Source organism: Kogia breviceps, chromosome 2 (genome assembly GCF_026419965.1).
Source record: "Kogia breviceps isolate mKogBre1 chromosome 2, mKogBre1 haplotype 1, whole genome shotgun sequence".
Lineage (NCBI taxonomy): Eukaryota > Metazoa > Chordata > Mammalia > Artiodactyla > Physeteridae > Kogia > Kogia breviceps.
Genome location: NC_081311.1, coordinates 81,814,829 through 81,829,322, shown reverse-complemented (window position 1 = coordinate 81,829,322; position 14,494 = coordinate 81,814,829). Strand labels below are relative to the sequence as shown.

The 14,494-nt window shown below is 51.9% G+C and overlaps 2 protein-coding genes across 8 annotated transcripts in view; one reads left to right on the top strand and one right to left on the bottom strand.

Moving 5' to 3' along the window:
• The window catches only part of NTPCR (nucleoside-triphosphatase, cancer-related), a 61,933-nt gene extending 54,730 nt beyond the window's left edge, over positions 1–7,203 (top strand). The window contains exon 6 of the mRNA XM_067025713.1: positions 7,185–7,203. The gene's annotated coding sequence lies outside the window, so the exon portion shown is untranslated. The remainder of the gene's footprint in view (positions 1–7,184) is intronic.
• PCNX2 (pecanex 2) overlaps positions 1–14,494 on the bottom strand; it is a 274,045-nt gene that overhangs the window by 4,971 nt on the left and 254,580 nt on the right. For 5 of the 7 annotated variants that reach the window (XM_067025705.1, XM_067025704.1, XM_059053839.2 and 2 more), the window contains 5 exons: positions 12,800–12,912; positions 3,525–3,669; positions 2,830–3,060; positions 1,612–1,886; positions 789–976 (listed from right to left, as the gene is read on the bottom strand). In XM_067025705.1, coding sequence (XP_066881806.1) covers positions 789–976; positions 1,612–1,886; positions 2,830–3,060; positions 3,525–3,669; positions 12,800–12,912 — 952 coding nt within the window. Of the gene's footprint in view, positions 1–788; positions 977–1,611; positions 1,887–2,829; positions 3,061–3,524; positions 3,670–5,697; positions 7,358–11,969; positions 12,152–12,799; positions 12,913–14,494 lie in introns of those variants that run through there. The other 2 variants (XM_067025709.1, XM_067025708.1) reach the window with 2 other exon arrangements.

Here is a 14,494-nt window from a genome sequence, read left to right as displayed (position 1 = left end):
GGCCAAGAGGCGAAGCCACTAACGGGTTCTGAAAGGCAAAGCTGAGTGCCAGTGTGCCAGCAGGAACCGGGGCCAAGCACCTGCCTCTCCCGGAGCCGCCCGGGCGCGTCCTCTGCGGGCCCTCGGGGACGTCTTTTCTAAGCCAGCCCCTCCTCGCAGGGGACTGGGGTTTGGGAACTTCACCCGTCTGGCTGAGCCTAATTGCTTTTAAACTTTAAACTCAGCCCAACCGTGAACAAAGCCACTCCCTCCATCCGCACCTGCTGGCACCCTTCTTCCCTCTTTTCTCATGCTCTGAAATGTCAGGTCTAAGCGCAGGAAGGGGTGGGGGAGAGCTGTGGACAGTGGGCAACGGAGAGCACGAGCCTGGCTGCCTCGCCACAGAGTTGGAGAGCGGGGCTCAGCTCACAGAAGGACGAAGGCACAAGAGCTACAACACAGCCCGACACAGAGGCACGCGGGCCGACAGGCACTGAATGAGTGAGAGGTGGGGTGGAAGGGAGTGACCGCTGGACCTCTGGACGGACACACGGCTGGCTGGCTGGCTGGCTGAGGTGACGGCTAGACAGAGGGATAAAGGTTAAATGCTGGATCTGGCACACGGCGAGTTGTTTTCTGAGTAGGACCTATACGACTCGGTATGCAGGGGCATCTCCCCCCCACCCCCCGGCGCTGATTTTTCCCGCCTAAAGGGGCTCTCAGAGGTCAGAGCGACAACGCAACCCACCGTGTCGGCCAGTGGCACCACAGGAGCCTGGTCAGTAACATGGAGCGCCCGCTGCACCCACCTGTCGTCCTTGTCCCTTCCGGGGGTGACCCCTGGCGGCTCCCATCCTTCCTGGGCTGCTCCGAGCTGCTCTCCCGGCTCTCACCACTGGGGGCGCCGCTGCCGCCCACGGGCGGGGCGGCCCCGCCGTCCGCTTCCTCCATGTTGCCCGCGCGGGGCCAGCCGGCAGCGTTGCAGTCCTTCCGCACCCTGCGGGAGGGAGAAGCGCTTCAAGGGTTCCCACCGAAACATCTCTGATCGCCCTAAACGCCCCATCACGTTCGTGTCCAAACCAGGATGGCAGGCCGGACTCTACAGGTAAGCAGCACACCTGGGATGCAGGTGGAGAGGGGCTTCCGTTCCCCAAACCTCAGGGTCTGATGACTGAACACACCACGCCCGGATGAAGAAGCCACGGGGACCCTCAGCTCTGGGGCCTGGCGAGGAGCTCTGCCACATTCTGCTCTTAGAACGCGTTCCAGCCCACCGGGGACACGGTTACAACGGGGTGACAAGACTTACGGGACGGGAGGTGAGCGCTGGGTGGGGCGCGGAATCTCAAGCCCCGTTCTTGGAGACAGATGTGTAACAGTCACTCGCAAAGACCCATTACCCTGGCAGTTCTGCAAGGGCTCAAGCCCAAGTGTCAGCCCGGGGATGGAAGGGGGAGGGAGGCAGACGCGTGTGATGAAACAAAGGATGTGCTGCTGCGCAGCTGGGCGGGCGGCTTTCGCCTCAGGAGGAAAGAGCGAAGGACGGGGACTTTCCAACCAGGAGCCCTGGAGATGTAGCCCCGCCCCGTCCAGCATCCTGGTTAATAACGGGCCTTCGTCGTCGAGACTCACCTTAACCACTTGGTTCGGAACCACGCCGTGACGCCGTCCAAGGTGACGGGTCCGCTCCAGACGTTCTTCAGCTGCCGGTGGGTCCCTAGGTAGGAGGTGGTGAGCGGGGAGACGTACATGGGGTACCCCAGGGGCTGGTCACAGGAGGAACTGATCAGGTTCCGCAGGACCTGCTTGTGGTTCTGGATGCTGCCGCGCTCGGGATTGCAGTTGCGGAGGAAGATGAGCTCTTGCTGCTGCGCCGCCCAAAGGCCACGGACACACTCTCTGTTCACCTGCAGGGCGGGGAGACAAGCAGAATGGCGGGGGCCTCAGCACGTTGGTTCTGGGTCTGAGTACCTGGAACCGCAATACTTTGGCCGAAAGCTTTCAGAGTCAAGCCCGAATGGCAGCCCCGTAAGTTGGAGGTGATGCCACTTTCACGGGGCCTCAGAGATCAAAAAAAAAGGAAGGAAGGCTTTGTCTCAGCCTGGTGGTTTGAAGCTATAGGAAGAAGAGAATCTCGGGGAAGGAAGTTCTCGGGTTCAGTAACAGGTTATTAGAGGAAGGTCTGGAATTTTAGAGAATTATAAAGTGTTTAAGAATAAGCTAGGGACTTCCTTGGTGGCGCAGTGGTTAAGAATCCGCCGGCCAATGCAGGGGACACGGATTCGAGCCCTGGTCCGGGAAGTCCCACATGCCGCGGAGCAGCTAAACCCGTGCGCCACAACTACTGGGCCTGCGCTCTAGAGCCCGCGAGCCACAACTACTGAAGCCCGCGCGCCTAGAGCCTGTGCTCCGCAACGAGAGAAGCCACCACAATGAGAAGCCCGCGCACCACAACTAAGAGCAGCCCCCGCTCGCCGCAGCTATAGAAAGCCCGCGCGCAGCAACAAAGGCCCCTTGCAGCCAAAAATAAATAAATAAAATAAAATTTATTAAAAAAGAATAAGCTAGATCCTGACCCTCAGCAATATGTGTGTCTAGCCTACCAGGACTTCTTGCCAAAGCTGTCACCTGCACACCGGCTCTCTGGGTGGGAAAGGGCCCTGCAGGAGACGCACCGCCTGCCCCGGGGCTGCCCTGCATGCTGGCCAATGCCGCCCCCCAACCCTGGGGCTGCGGGTCTAGACAGAGGACGCTGGCCCAGGGCGAGGGCGTCGGTGCCAATCCATCCTATTCCTTCTCACGTTCCCCCCAGACGGGAGGCTCGTGCCTGCTGGGAAGGATGGGCCGTACCTTGATCACCCGGAAGCTCAAGAAGCTTCTCTGGAGCATGATGACCTTGTACACGTCCGCGCCCTCGTCCACCACGCGCCGCAGCGTCAGCAGCTCCTCCCTGTTGGCCAGCACGGCGCCCCTCCAGGCCGGGTCGCCCTCATGGCAGATGACCACTTTCTTCTCGAAGGACTGGATGGCCTCGTAGAGGACCACGGGGTCTTCGTACTCATCGGGGCAAGTGAACTGGTCCTGGGGAAGGAAGTCCATCTTCGGGTCAGGAGGACCAGAGAGCCGGCCCCGGCTGGGTGCAAGGCCAAGTCCACCTCCACACCTCACAGTTGCCCTGAGTGGATGCCAACCCAGCACCCTTGGCCTCGGGGCCGTGCTAGGCAGAGAGCTTGTGGCCGTGCTAGGCAGAGAGTTCGGGGCTTAGATGCCTATGACTTTTTGAGGTGGTGCAGGCACTTCTGATGTCATTTTCTCTGGCCAAGTCCCCTCTTCCATCCTAGTGGGAGATCACCACCTCCCAGGGGTCTTGAGGGCACATTGTCACAGACACCATCAAGAATATGCGATGCCTCAACTCTTAGTTACTAAATCAGAAGCCCACTCATCAATGTCATATGCCGAGGAAAGGGACTGCGTTTTTGAAAGGTCATGTTTTTCCCCCTGATGTTTCAGGCTTATACTTTTTTTTAAAAAGGGATGTTTACCTGGTGCAGCTTCAGGGACATCCTGAGAGCCGGGGCAACAACCGTGTGCAGCAGGTCGATGTCTGCAAACACCCACTCATCTTGGGCTGTTATTCTGAAATCGCCTTTGAAGAGGGTGTGGAGGCCGTACAGGAAGGAATCCAGGCTGTGAAACAAAGTCGAGTTTGTTCGTTCATATGGAGCCAAGGTGTTCAGGCTCCTGTCACCCTGAGCTGGCCTGAGTCTCCCTTGCATCACCTCAGGAAGGATTTTACTGTCTTTAGGCTGATCCAGCAGAGGTCCCACCGAACACCTGACACTGCAGACCGTACTCAGACCCTTGTGACAACTGCTATAATGGTCACCTTCAGGAATAGCCACTGATGCTCTGGATCCCTGAGGGTGATGGTGGAGGTCCTGGTCACAGCTGGCCTATGTCCACAGGCAGAGTGAGTGCTGAGACGTGGGGCCGCCTGGTCCAGGAGCCCTGGGGCCTCCACTTCTTGGGAGGGAGGCAGGGAGGCCAGGGGAAGAACCCAGGACCTTCCACTGGCCGTCTCTGTGTTTCTGGATAGCGCTTTCAGACTATGTCACTCATAATAAAAATTGGATTCTCCCAATGACACCAAATGCAATCTCAAATTGGCCATTTAGATTCTCAGAGAACATCCAGCTCCCAATCCCACCCTTTTTTTTAATGACTAGAGGATGAGGCACAATAGAGGGGATTAAAATGAATGACGGAAGGGTTTCTCAGGTTGCCCAGGTTTTTGCGTTTCTAGGCTTTTTGGCTTTGTTTCCGTTTCCTGCATGTAATTGAGCCTGGCCTGGGTGGACAGCAGAGAGGTGCCCGAGGGACATCTTTCATGGTCTGGGTCCTTTACCTTCTGGATCAACGCAGGGAGTGGGTCTGGGAAAGCGACTCACCCTGTATTATGAGGGTTGAAAGAATGGTTCTTCCTTCATTCGCTGCCTCGAGTTCCAGTGATACACTCAGTCACAGCCTCCTCTCAACCCTGGCCTCTAACATCCCTGAGCGGGAGCGGCCAGCTGTACGAGAAACAGCATCCCTGACAGGACTGAACTGGGACAGGAAGAGCAGGGAAGTGTGTGTGGAAGAGGCTCTCCGAGGATGGAGCTAAGAGGGATTTAACGAGCCGGCTCGCCAAGGAAGACTTTGGATTCGACGCAGCGCGAGATCCACGCCAGGGAAATAAGCTCCACCGTCGGCTGCTGGAGCACGTCGTTGCGAAACACCCCAGCATCATTAACTTCCTTCCAGAACTCCCTTGAGAGGGATGCCAGGGCTTGGCGTCAGAGCAGGCCGTGGGAAACGGGAGAAGCCAGGGTCTAGGCAGGTGGGGCAGATGCTGTGGCCTCCAGGAGCCCAGAACCTTCCAGAAAGAGTCCAGGAGGCAGCCCTCCTGAACAGGCTCCCCCGACACAGAACAGGGACTTCCGGGAGCTGCCTGCGGTCCTGGGAGGGGAGGGGTGGACCGCAGAGCCAGGCTGGGGCAGGGCGGATGCAGGGAGGGAAGCTCTGAAACGGTGCTAACTGCTGTCACTGAAAATGGTCCAAAATGCCCCTGTCATCAGATCGGGGCAAAGTCCTGAAAAGAGGGGGTTGAACGTGGGTGGGGTTTTTTTCTGGAAAGGATTACAAGCATGCCTCGCTGCTTGCACTCAGGCGTAGAGAAATCACTCCTCTTGATGTGGGGCTGGGGACTCTGGGAGAGGGAGACAGAGGGACCTGCCCAGATGCCCAGAGCGACACGGGCAGATGGGAGAGGAGAGCCGGAGAGTCAGCCCATCCTTTGCTGGGCGGCGTGTGAGAGCAGCCACAGACCCGATCGCCCGGTCGGGAAAAGGCCCTTCCACGGGACCTCACTGAGTGCTTGTGAGCCCATCCCAGGTCCCCAGTGATAGGACGGGGGCGATCTTAAGAATTCCCGGGGGCAGATGGCACTAACTGTGACACCGTGTAGCAGTCAGGAGCAGGGGTCTAGAGCCTGGGCAGGACTCTGCCACGTCCAAACATCGCACAGGTCCCAGCTCTGGGCTTTGGTTTATCCAGCTGTAAAATAGGGGCAGTAACAGCACCTACCTCATCCTCTTTCACGCCTCGAGAGAAGATGAAATGCATCTACTCGCTTCAGGCACTTAGCACTGTCCCCAGTACCTATAGGGGGCGCACCGTCAGTGTTCACTGTGATCGTTATTCTCATGGTCACTGAACTGGGACGTCGAGGCAACACAGGCTTCAGATATAAACCAAGGACGCTTATCTTGCAGAATCTCAGATAATCAATGGAGAGCAATCACGTGGTGAAAGGATCTCAGCAATGTGCCTCCAAATAAATGCCAGATAAATCCAGAAATAATATTTCCCAAGCAAGAACTAGATAAAAGGCAAGATTTGATGACAAGCTTTTTAAAAATACATTTGGCCTCGTGGCGTTCAAGTGCTTCTGGGCCTGCATATCGATGGGATCAACTGCTATCATCTAGTGAAAGATGCTTCCCGAGGCTGGCCAGAGTACCAGGAGCAAGCTGGCTGCAGAAGAAACGATCTCCGGGCAGCTGTTCAAAATCAAAACTAGACTTCCAGACCCGGCTCCCAGAGAGTCTAAGCTGGCGATTTGGGATGGGGCCTGGGGCCTATATTCTGACTAAGCTGCTCGGGTGATTCTGGGGACCAGAACACCTGGACATTTCAGAGAAGCAGGGGAGGGGGAGCTCGGCGTGGGACCCAGGGAGCCTGGGCAGGTTGGGCAAGGCTGGTCCTCAGGGCACTCCAGGGCAGGGTGCACGGTGTTAGCTAGGTGAAGGAGAGCGACAGGAATGTCGCCCACCAGCACCCGGCCAGCGACGTGGAAAGACAGGGGAAAAAAGGCACCTGGGGACGTCCCTGGTGGTCCGGTGGGGAAGACTCCATGCTCCCAGTGCAGGGGCCCGGGTTCGATCCCTGGTCGGGGAACTAAGATCCCGCACGCCGCAACTAAGACCCGGTGTGGCCATGATAAATAAATATTTTAAAAAGAAAAAGACAAAAAAAGGCGCCTGTCAGCGCTTCTGTCCCTTGAGACAGTCCCGCCAGATCCGTGCTCCTCCGGCAAGTGCCCTAAGATTAATCAGTGTACCTCCTTGTAGAATCCGGGTGCTTTTCAATCCAGCGTGCTGGCGCTCGGAACAAGTGAGTTTGGGCACAAGCTCTTCCGAGCTGACCCTTGGTTTCCCACAGCCCTCGGGCTCTCCTGGACGTGAGCCCCGCTGGTTTCAAAGCCAGATTTTATGGGGCTTGTTTTTCTGGTTCAGGTCCCGCAGCGGGGGAGCCCAATGTGGGCCTCGGACCCCTCGCTCCTCAGGGGGGACCCCTCGGTGGTGACTTCCCTCCCACGTGTGGGTCGTCATACTGGAGGTGCAGGTTCTGACTGGACCGTGTCTCCGCCCCTCCTACCCTTCTCGATGTGGCCTTTTCTAATATCCTTAGCTGCAGAACATCTGTCCTGATAGTCTTCAAGTCATTCTCAGGCATAGTTGTTCTATGTGACGTGGTAGGTTTGGTGTGATCGTGGAAACAGGTGAGCTCAGAATCTTCCTACGCCACCATCTCGACCTGAGCTGGACGACTTGATTTTAATCTCAGGGCCGTGCGTCATGTTCACTTTATTTCTCTTCTAGATCCTGATTTCTGAGCTTCCAACTCCAGTCTGTCTGTCAGACCTCAGTCTTGTCTGCAAGATGATTCACTATGACGTCTGGCCCTAGTTTGGGGTCTCGTCTCCAGTAGAAGGTCGGCAGGGAAACTGAGACTATGTCCGGGATTCCTGAAGAACGCTCTTTTCCTCAGGCCGCTGTGGGGGAGAGCGGTTTGGACATGGTAGATGTGACCCCAGACTGTGACAGTGACCTCCTGCCACAAGGTCGTCTGTAAGGGCCCTCAGCCTCCAGCACAGGACATCTAGGGCTGGACTGTCTGTCTCATTTTTCAAGCTTACATTTATCTTGACATGTTCTATTCTCTTAGAAGCCTAGTTACTCCAAGAGTCAGTAGAATTTCTTCTTCAAGCAAACATGTTGCTGCTGTGAATGCAGCCACCTTTTCACCTTTTATCTCTATAAACAGACCATCAGCTAGGATCCACTCATCACCTCTCATGTACTTGAAGACAGTCACCTTTTCACCTTTTATCTCTATAAACAGACCATCAGCTAGGATCCACTCATCACCTCTCATGTACTTGAAGACAGTCACGAAGCCATCTCTTAGCCCCTGTGGTCAGTGAAACTATCTTGACTTCCTCCTAGACATGCCTTTATATCTGTATGCTCCTGTTCAGTAGGAGACACAGTTCTACAAAGGGGATAGGCCCCAAACTCCAAATTAAAACCATCATCAGTGTTTGCTTGTCACACCCCTATTAACTCATTCTATCTCCGTAACATATGGACGTCTTATCTGAAGACATTTTACATACCTGTACTCTTTTGCTCACTTGCATTCAGCTTATCATTTAAGCTGATTCTCAATTTGCTCATCCTCTCTAATTTTTCATGCGTGTATTTTTCTTCCTTGAGGATAGCCTATCAAAGCTATGTCACTGCTGTGAAGTCAAAATATTTCCCCAAGAAACCCATCAAATGAAGCAGAGCTTGTGACTTACGCTAGGCTGCTGTATAAGACTTATCTGTGGAGTAAGTGTCCAAAAATCATCTGTTAGGGCTTCCCTGGTGGCGCAGTCGTTGAGAATCTGCCTGCTAATGCAGGGGACATGGGTTCGAGCCCTGGTCTGGGAAGATCCCACATACTGCGGAGCAACTAGATCCATGAGCCACAACTACTGAGCCTGTGCGTCTGGAGCCTGTGCTCCGCAACAAGAGAGTCCGCGATAGTGAGAGGCCCGCGCACCACGATGAAGAGTGGCCCCCGCTTGCCACAACTAGAGAAAGCCCTCGCACAGAAACGAAGACCCAACACAGACAAAAATAAATAAATTTTTAAAAAACCATCTGTTAGTCTTTAATAATAAATACATGAGAATGACTTGTTAGGTCTCAGAAAGTACACTTAAGGGCATACTCCTGAGTTAAAATTATACGAGATAAAGCGCATGTGCACATGCGAACACACACACACACACACACACACACACACACACACACACAGATCATAAGCCACTCCTACTCTGAACATAAATAAAACCGTACTGAATAAAATATTAGCAAAGTGAATCCATCATTGCATAGATAGAATATATCGTGACCAAGTAGAGCTTATCTTAGAAATGTAAGGATTTTTTTTTTTTTTTTTTCTCGTGGTACGCGGGCCTCTCACTGTTGAGGCCTCTCCCGTCGTGGAGCACAGGCTCCGGACGCGCAGGCTCAGCGGCCATGGCTCACGGGCCCAGCCGCTCCGCGGCACGTGGGATCCTCCCGCACCGGGGCACGAACCCGTGTCCCCTTCATCGGCAGGCGGACTCTCAACCACTGCGCCACCAGGGAAGCCCTGTAAGGGTGTTTTAATGAAGAAATCTATTAATATAACCTAGTACATTAATAGGTGTAAGAAGAATTTCATCTGCATGTGAGCCCTCAAACTTTGAAAGAATCCAACATCGTGTCCTGATGAAAGCTTTAGCAATCTAGGAAGAGAAGGACACTCCTAACGATGAAAATGGTCTAATAGAATCCTAAAACAGACCTTATTTTTTAACGCTAAAATATGACACTTGTTCCCCATTAATGTCTGGCTTAATGTGATGATGCTGTGTTAGACCGAATAATGGTCCCCCAACATGTCCATGTCCTAATCTCTGGAACCCGTGGTTAGGTTACCTTACAGGGCACAAGGAATTTTGCAGACGTGATTAAATTGGGCATTTTGAGAGGGGGAGATTTTCCTGGATTATCTGGGAGGGCCCAAAGTAATCACAAGGACCCTCATAAGTAAAAGAAGGAAGTGGGCGAGGTAGAGTTTGTCAGAGAGAGATTGGAAAAGGCTACACTTTGGCTGGGGAGATGGAGGAAGGGGTCTCTGGGATGCAGGCGGCCTCTAGAACAGGGGATGGATTCTCCCCTCAGAGCCTCCAGAAGGAATGAAGACACCTTGATTTTAGCCTAGTGAAACCCGTTTTGTACTTTTGACCTCCAGAACTGTAAGACAACTAACTTAGGCTGCTGTAAGCCACCAAATTTGTGATAAGTTGTTACAGCAGCAACTGGAAACTAACACAGATGCCCACCTCCAGCGGGAGGTCAGAGCCAACGGAACAGGAAATAGAACTGAGTATAAATATAGGAACGAAAACGGCAAAACTGTCATTATTTGCAGATATGTCTTTCCAGCAGAAAATCAAACAGAATTAACTGAAATAATGTTTATAACAGAGTTCAGTAGAGGTGCCCAGGACGAAATCGATATAAAAAACTAAATACAGTAAGTCTCCTACATACAAACGAGTTCCATTCCGAGAGCACATTCGTTAAGCCCAACAAATTAGCCCAGGTACCCAGCTAACACAATCAGCTATATAGTACTGTATTGTAATTGGTTTATAATACTTTCCACATAAATAATACATAAAAGACAAACACAGTAAAGTACACAAAAGCACAACCACTTGTAGAGGATGCACGCGTGTGACAACGTACGCCAGACACGTGAACTAACTTACACGATTGGGCATATGCAAACGCACGTTCGCATCTTTGAAAGCTGGAAACTTGAAGGTTCGTATGTAGGGGACTTACTGTAACTTTCCTGTGTACCAGCAGTAGCCAATTAGAAAATGTGACAGGAAAAAAAGTATTTTATTCATGGTCACAATAAAACTATAAAATACCTAGAGACAAGTCCATTAAGGATTACAAATCTCCAAAAAAGTGATAAACTATTATGGAAAGACATTTAAAAAACTGAATGATTACAAAGATACACCATATTATTGACTGATGTCCATTCTTTTCCCAAATTAATCTGTGAATTTAATATATTCTAAATCAAAATTGCAAATGGGGTTTTATAAAATATGAGTCTAAATTTCACCTGGGGAGAATATGAGGGGTAGCAGGCCCACCATAGAGACAAGCGCACCTTGAAATATGGTACAGGACTGCTCGGTGAAGCAAATCAGTCCCGGATAATCAAATCTTTCCCTAGACTAGCACGAGTATCATTCCCAGATTTATGTCATCACTATGTTTGCAACAAGTAGAGCCAACATGGAGTATGAGAAGCTGTTTGAAACAACAAAAAAAATCCCATCAAAACAAGGCTGACCAAAGCAGCTGCTAGGCATGGTGCTTACTCAAGGAAAAAAAATCAATAAAACAGACCAAGCTACATACACCTGGATCAGGAATACTGGAACAAGTAACACAAAGAACAAGATCGAAGAAATCTGAAAAATGTTGTATGGGAATGGAAAGAGTGAAATCGCTGAAGCATTTTATTTGCAATGTGTAAAGAAAATTTGGAATTTATAAAAAATAAACAAACAAACTTCCCATTGATCCAACAAAAGATCATCTGCTTGGATGCTGTGAATATCTGAAGACTCATTTTGTGATGTGGAGTCCAGAATCTTCTGAAGCCCTTCTCAAAGAGTATTCCCTATTTACAGTATTATAGGGGACTGTTTTACAAAGCCCACGAAGGAGGCTTCTGCTAGACTTTCAATCATCAAGTTCAGCCCCAGATGACCACAAAGGGAGCTGCCTGGGTCTACTATGAGGCGGAGTCAGGTAGGAGGGAAGAGAGGGGCTAGAAGCAGCTCAGCTCCTCTCCAGAGTATTTCCTAGAACACAGATCAGCACAACACTTCAGTTGGTGAGCATTTCTCACCTGTGAAGAAAATCATAAAGTTCTGGGCTGTGGGTGTTGAGAGACTAGCTGTCACAAACTCTAACCACCTTGGTTCTCACCTTTTCCTCTTAGTGACTCAAGGCTACAGCCTCCAGAGAGGGATGGAGGGACTGCCAACCACACGACGTCACCCCTTACCACCGCACACACGCCACGGAGGACGCCTGTCCACGGCTCGCCAACAGGAACGACTCAGAGCCGTCCCCTGCCGGAAGGGCATTCGGAAACATCGTCGACAAGTCTCCCTGGACTTGTTTACCCAATGGCCAGGCACCGTGGCGGCTGTTAAACAAGCACACATGTGACTTTTGCCCTTAAGCAGCCTGTCATCCCACCTAATAACCCCCAAACACACTCAAGTGGAGAGTCAGCAGGACCCCTTTGCAGAGCACCGGATCAACAACACAACACAGACATCTTGAAGAAAGTCCAAGTAAAGGAGAACCCACTACACAGAAGCTCGCTCTTTTTCAGCTCCCCGGGTCTGTATGACTCTCAGCCTTGGCCGCATGTTGACGCACCCGGGGAGCCATGAAACAGTCCCGATGCGTGGTCCGCCCGCAGGGGTCGCGATGTGATCGCTCCGTCCTGGGGTAAGGCCTGGGCATCGGGATACTCACAAGCCCCTCGGGAGATTTTCATGTGCACCAGTCAAGATGCCTCTGGTGGACAGGCAGGATCCAGAGCATCCGGTCCACAGCTAACTACCAAAGGGGCAGCGTGTGAAATGGCACCAACCGGGGCGAAGAGGAGGTGACTGACGAAGCTCACAAGAGCGGTTTCCCTGGAGAAGGAGGAGGTCGGGGCAAAGAGCACAGCTTCGTCTGTGATGCCAGTTCAGGGGCTTGTTTGTGAAGGCAAGACCTCAGGGACCGAGGGTGAAAGGGGCCAGGAGAGAGTTGAAAGCTAAACACAAAATTGTTTTGTTCTTTAAGAAGAGAAACTTGCAGAAAGAGAGTCTGAAAACAACAGGAGAAGCAGCATCCAATCATCAAAGCCCCTCAGAGTCAGGGCAGGGCAGGGGCTGGAGTTAAAGCACAGAAGTGACAATTTTCTTTTGTGAAGAAAAATGGGGGAAGGGACCTAACGTTTTTTTGAGCACTAATTCCGCCAAATACCAGGCTAGGCACTTTGTATGCACGATTTCATTTAATCTTCCCAGAAACTTTGCAAGGAACCTCGTAACATAGAACACCCTATACCCAGAATTCTGGGGTTTTGACTGTTCTGTATTACTGCTGTTTCCACATCTAATTCTCCAGATCACCATGGTTAAAAAGTCTTCTCAGAGGCCCAACATGATTTATGAGGGAGAGAACACTCTGGAAGAAGTAGGAGCCGTCTAACTTTAAAATAAAGAAAATGATGGACAAAAATCTGTCCAACATAGAAAATGCCAACTGGTGTCTGTGACAACTGTTTCCCCAGGTACCTGATGGCCATGTTGTGAGCCGCGGTCCCCAGAGCTCTCCTACCCAGGATGCAGAGTGCGAAGGACAAAGTCACCAGAGGAGAGTCCTCGTCACTGTCTAGGTGCTTCGAGGGCTGGAAGAACAAGGATGTTAATTCAGCTTTCACGTGGGTTCCGGACCAACAGACAACCATAAATGCAGAGGCTCTCCCTGTGTCACCGATGGTGGTCACCCGGGTCCCATTAAAGTGACCTGACAGGGCTTCCCTGGTGGCGCAGTGGTTTAGAGTCCGCCTGCCGATGCAGGGGACACGGGTTCGTGCCCTGGTCCGGGAAGATCCCACATGCCGCGGAGCGGCTGGGCCCGTGAGCCATGGCCGCTGAGCCTGCGCGTCCGGAGCCTGTGCTCCGCAACGGGAGAGGCCACAGCAGTGAGAGGCCCGTGTACCACAAAAAAAAAAAAAAAAAAAAAGTGACCTGACAGATGGGAAACTCTGCTTCCTGAGTTTCTCTTGAGGTTGGACGTGGAAAAAAAATTTAAATGGGGAAACTACCTTAGGAAAATAAAGGAGCTGGCTGGCCTATTTCCCTGGAATTGTGAATATGGCACCCCAAGGTCAGGAAGATGGTGAGAGCTTGCAGTCAAATGAACCGCCACCTAACCCTGGGCAACGCCCACCTTAACCCTCAGCCTCCAGGAGAGGCTCAGCGTGGGTTAAGATCTCAGCACACATTCTCCTGGCTGCATCTGGAGGAAGCAGACTCTGCCACCTACTTTCTCCCACCTGTTTTCCATCACTCATGCAAAGGTCAAGGACCTGGGCTAGTGTCATAATTTGGTTTACCCTCTACAGGTCACACAACACACCTCATCAGCTGCTGAGAAGGCCGTTTCAACTTGGATCTACCATTTCCTTCAAAAACACATTGTGAGAAGCTTTCCAAATCCTGAGAAGCAGAGACGACCGACCCCCTCCACTTGCCTACCTCCCCTTTCTCCTCCTTGTCTGCTTCCTTGTCTTCCTTTTCTAAGATGTCATTGTCCTTGGTTTCATTTCTAAGAGGCTGCTTTCATCTCCAGAAGCGTCCTCAGCACGTGAGCAACGACGTGTGCGCACACACACACACACAAACCTACAGGAGTAGCTTGGACCGTCCGATTGCTAAACAGAATGTGCTGGTCCACGATTCAATACGTTAGGCAAATCCTCTGCATTTCAGCACAGATATACTCTGTTCAGAAATCTCAGAAAGTAACTCTAAACAAAGAAGTGTCCAGAGGTTTAAAACTGTGAAGGAGGCTTAACACTGCACTGACTCTGAACACAGTAAAGAGGAGAACGTACCTTCAAGACCCCTTCACTAGAGACATGGTATATGAATTCTTCCATTTCATTTTGCTTAATTGTTAAACAAACACTTAGCCAAATACTAGTGTCCTGGGACTTCCCTGGTGGCACAGTGGTTAAGAATCTGACAGCCAATGCAGGGGACACGGGTTCAAGCCCTGGTCCAGGAAGATCCCACATGTCACGGAACAACTAAGCCCGTGCGACACAACTACTGAGCCTGCGTTCTAGAGCCCGTGTGCCACAACTAGTGAGCCTGCGTGCCACAACTACTGAAGCCTGTGCACCTAGAGCCTGTGCTCCGCACCAAGAGAAGCCACCACAATGAGAAGCCCGTGCACTGCAATGAAGAGTAGCCCCTGCTCGC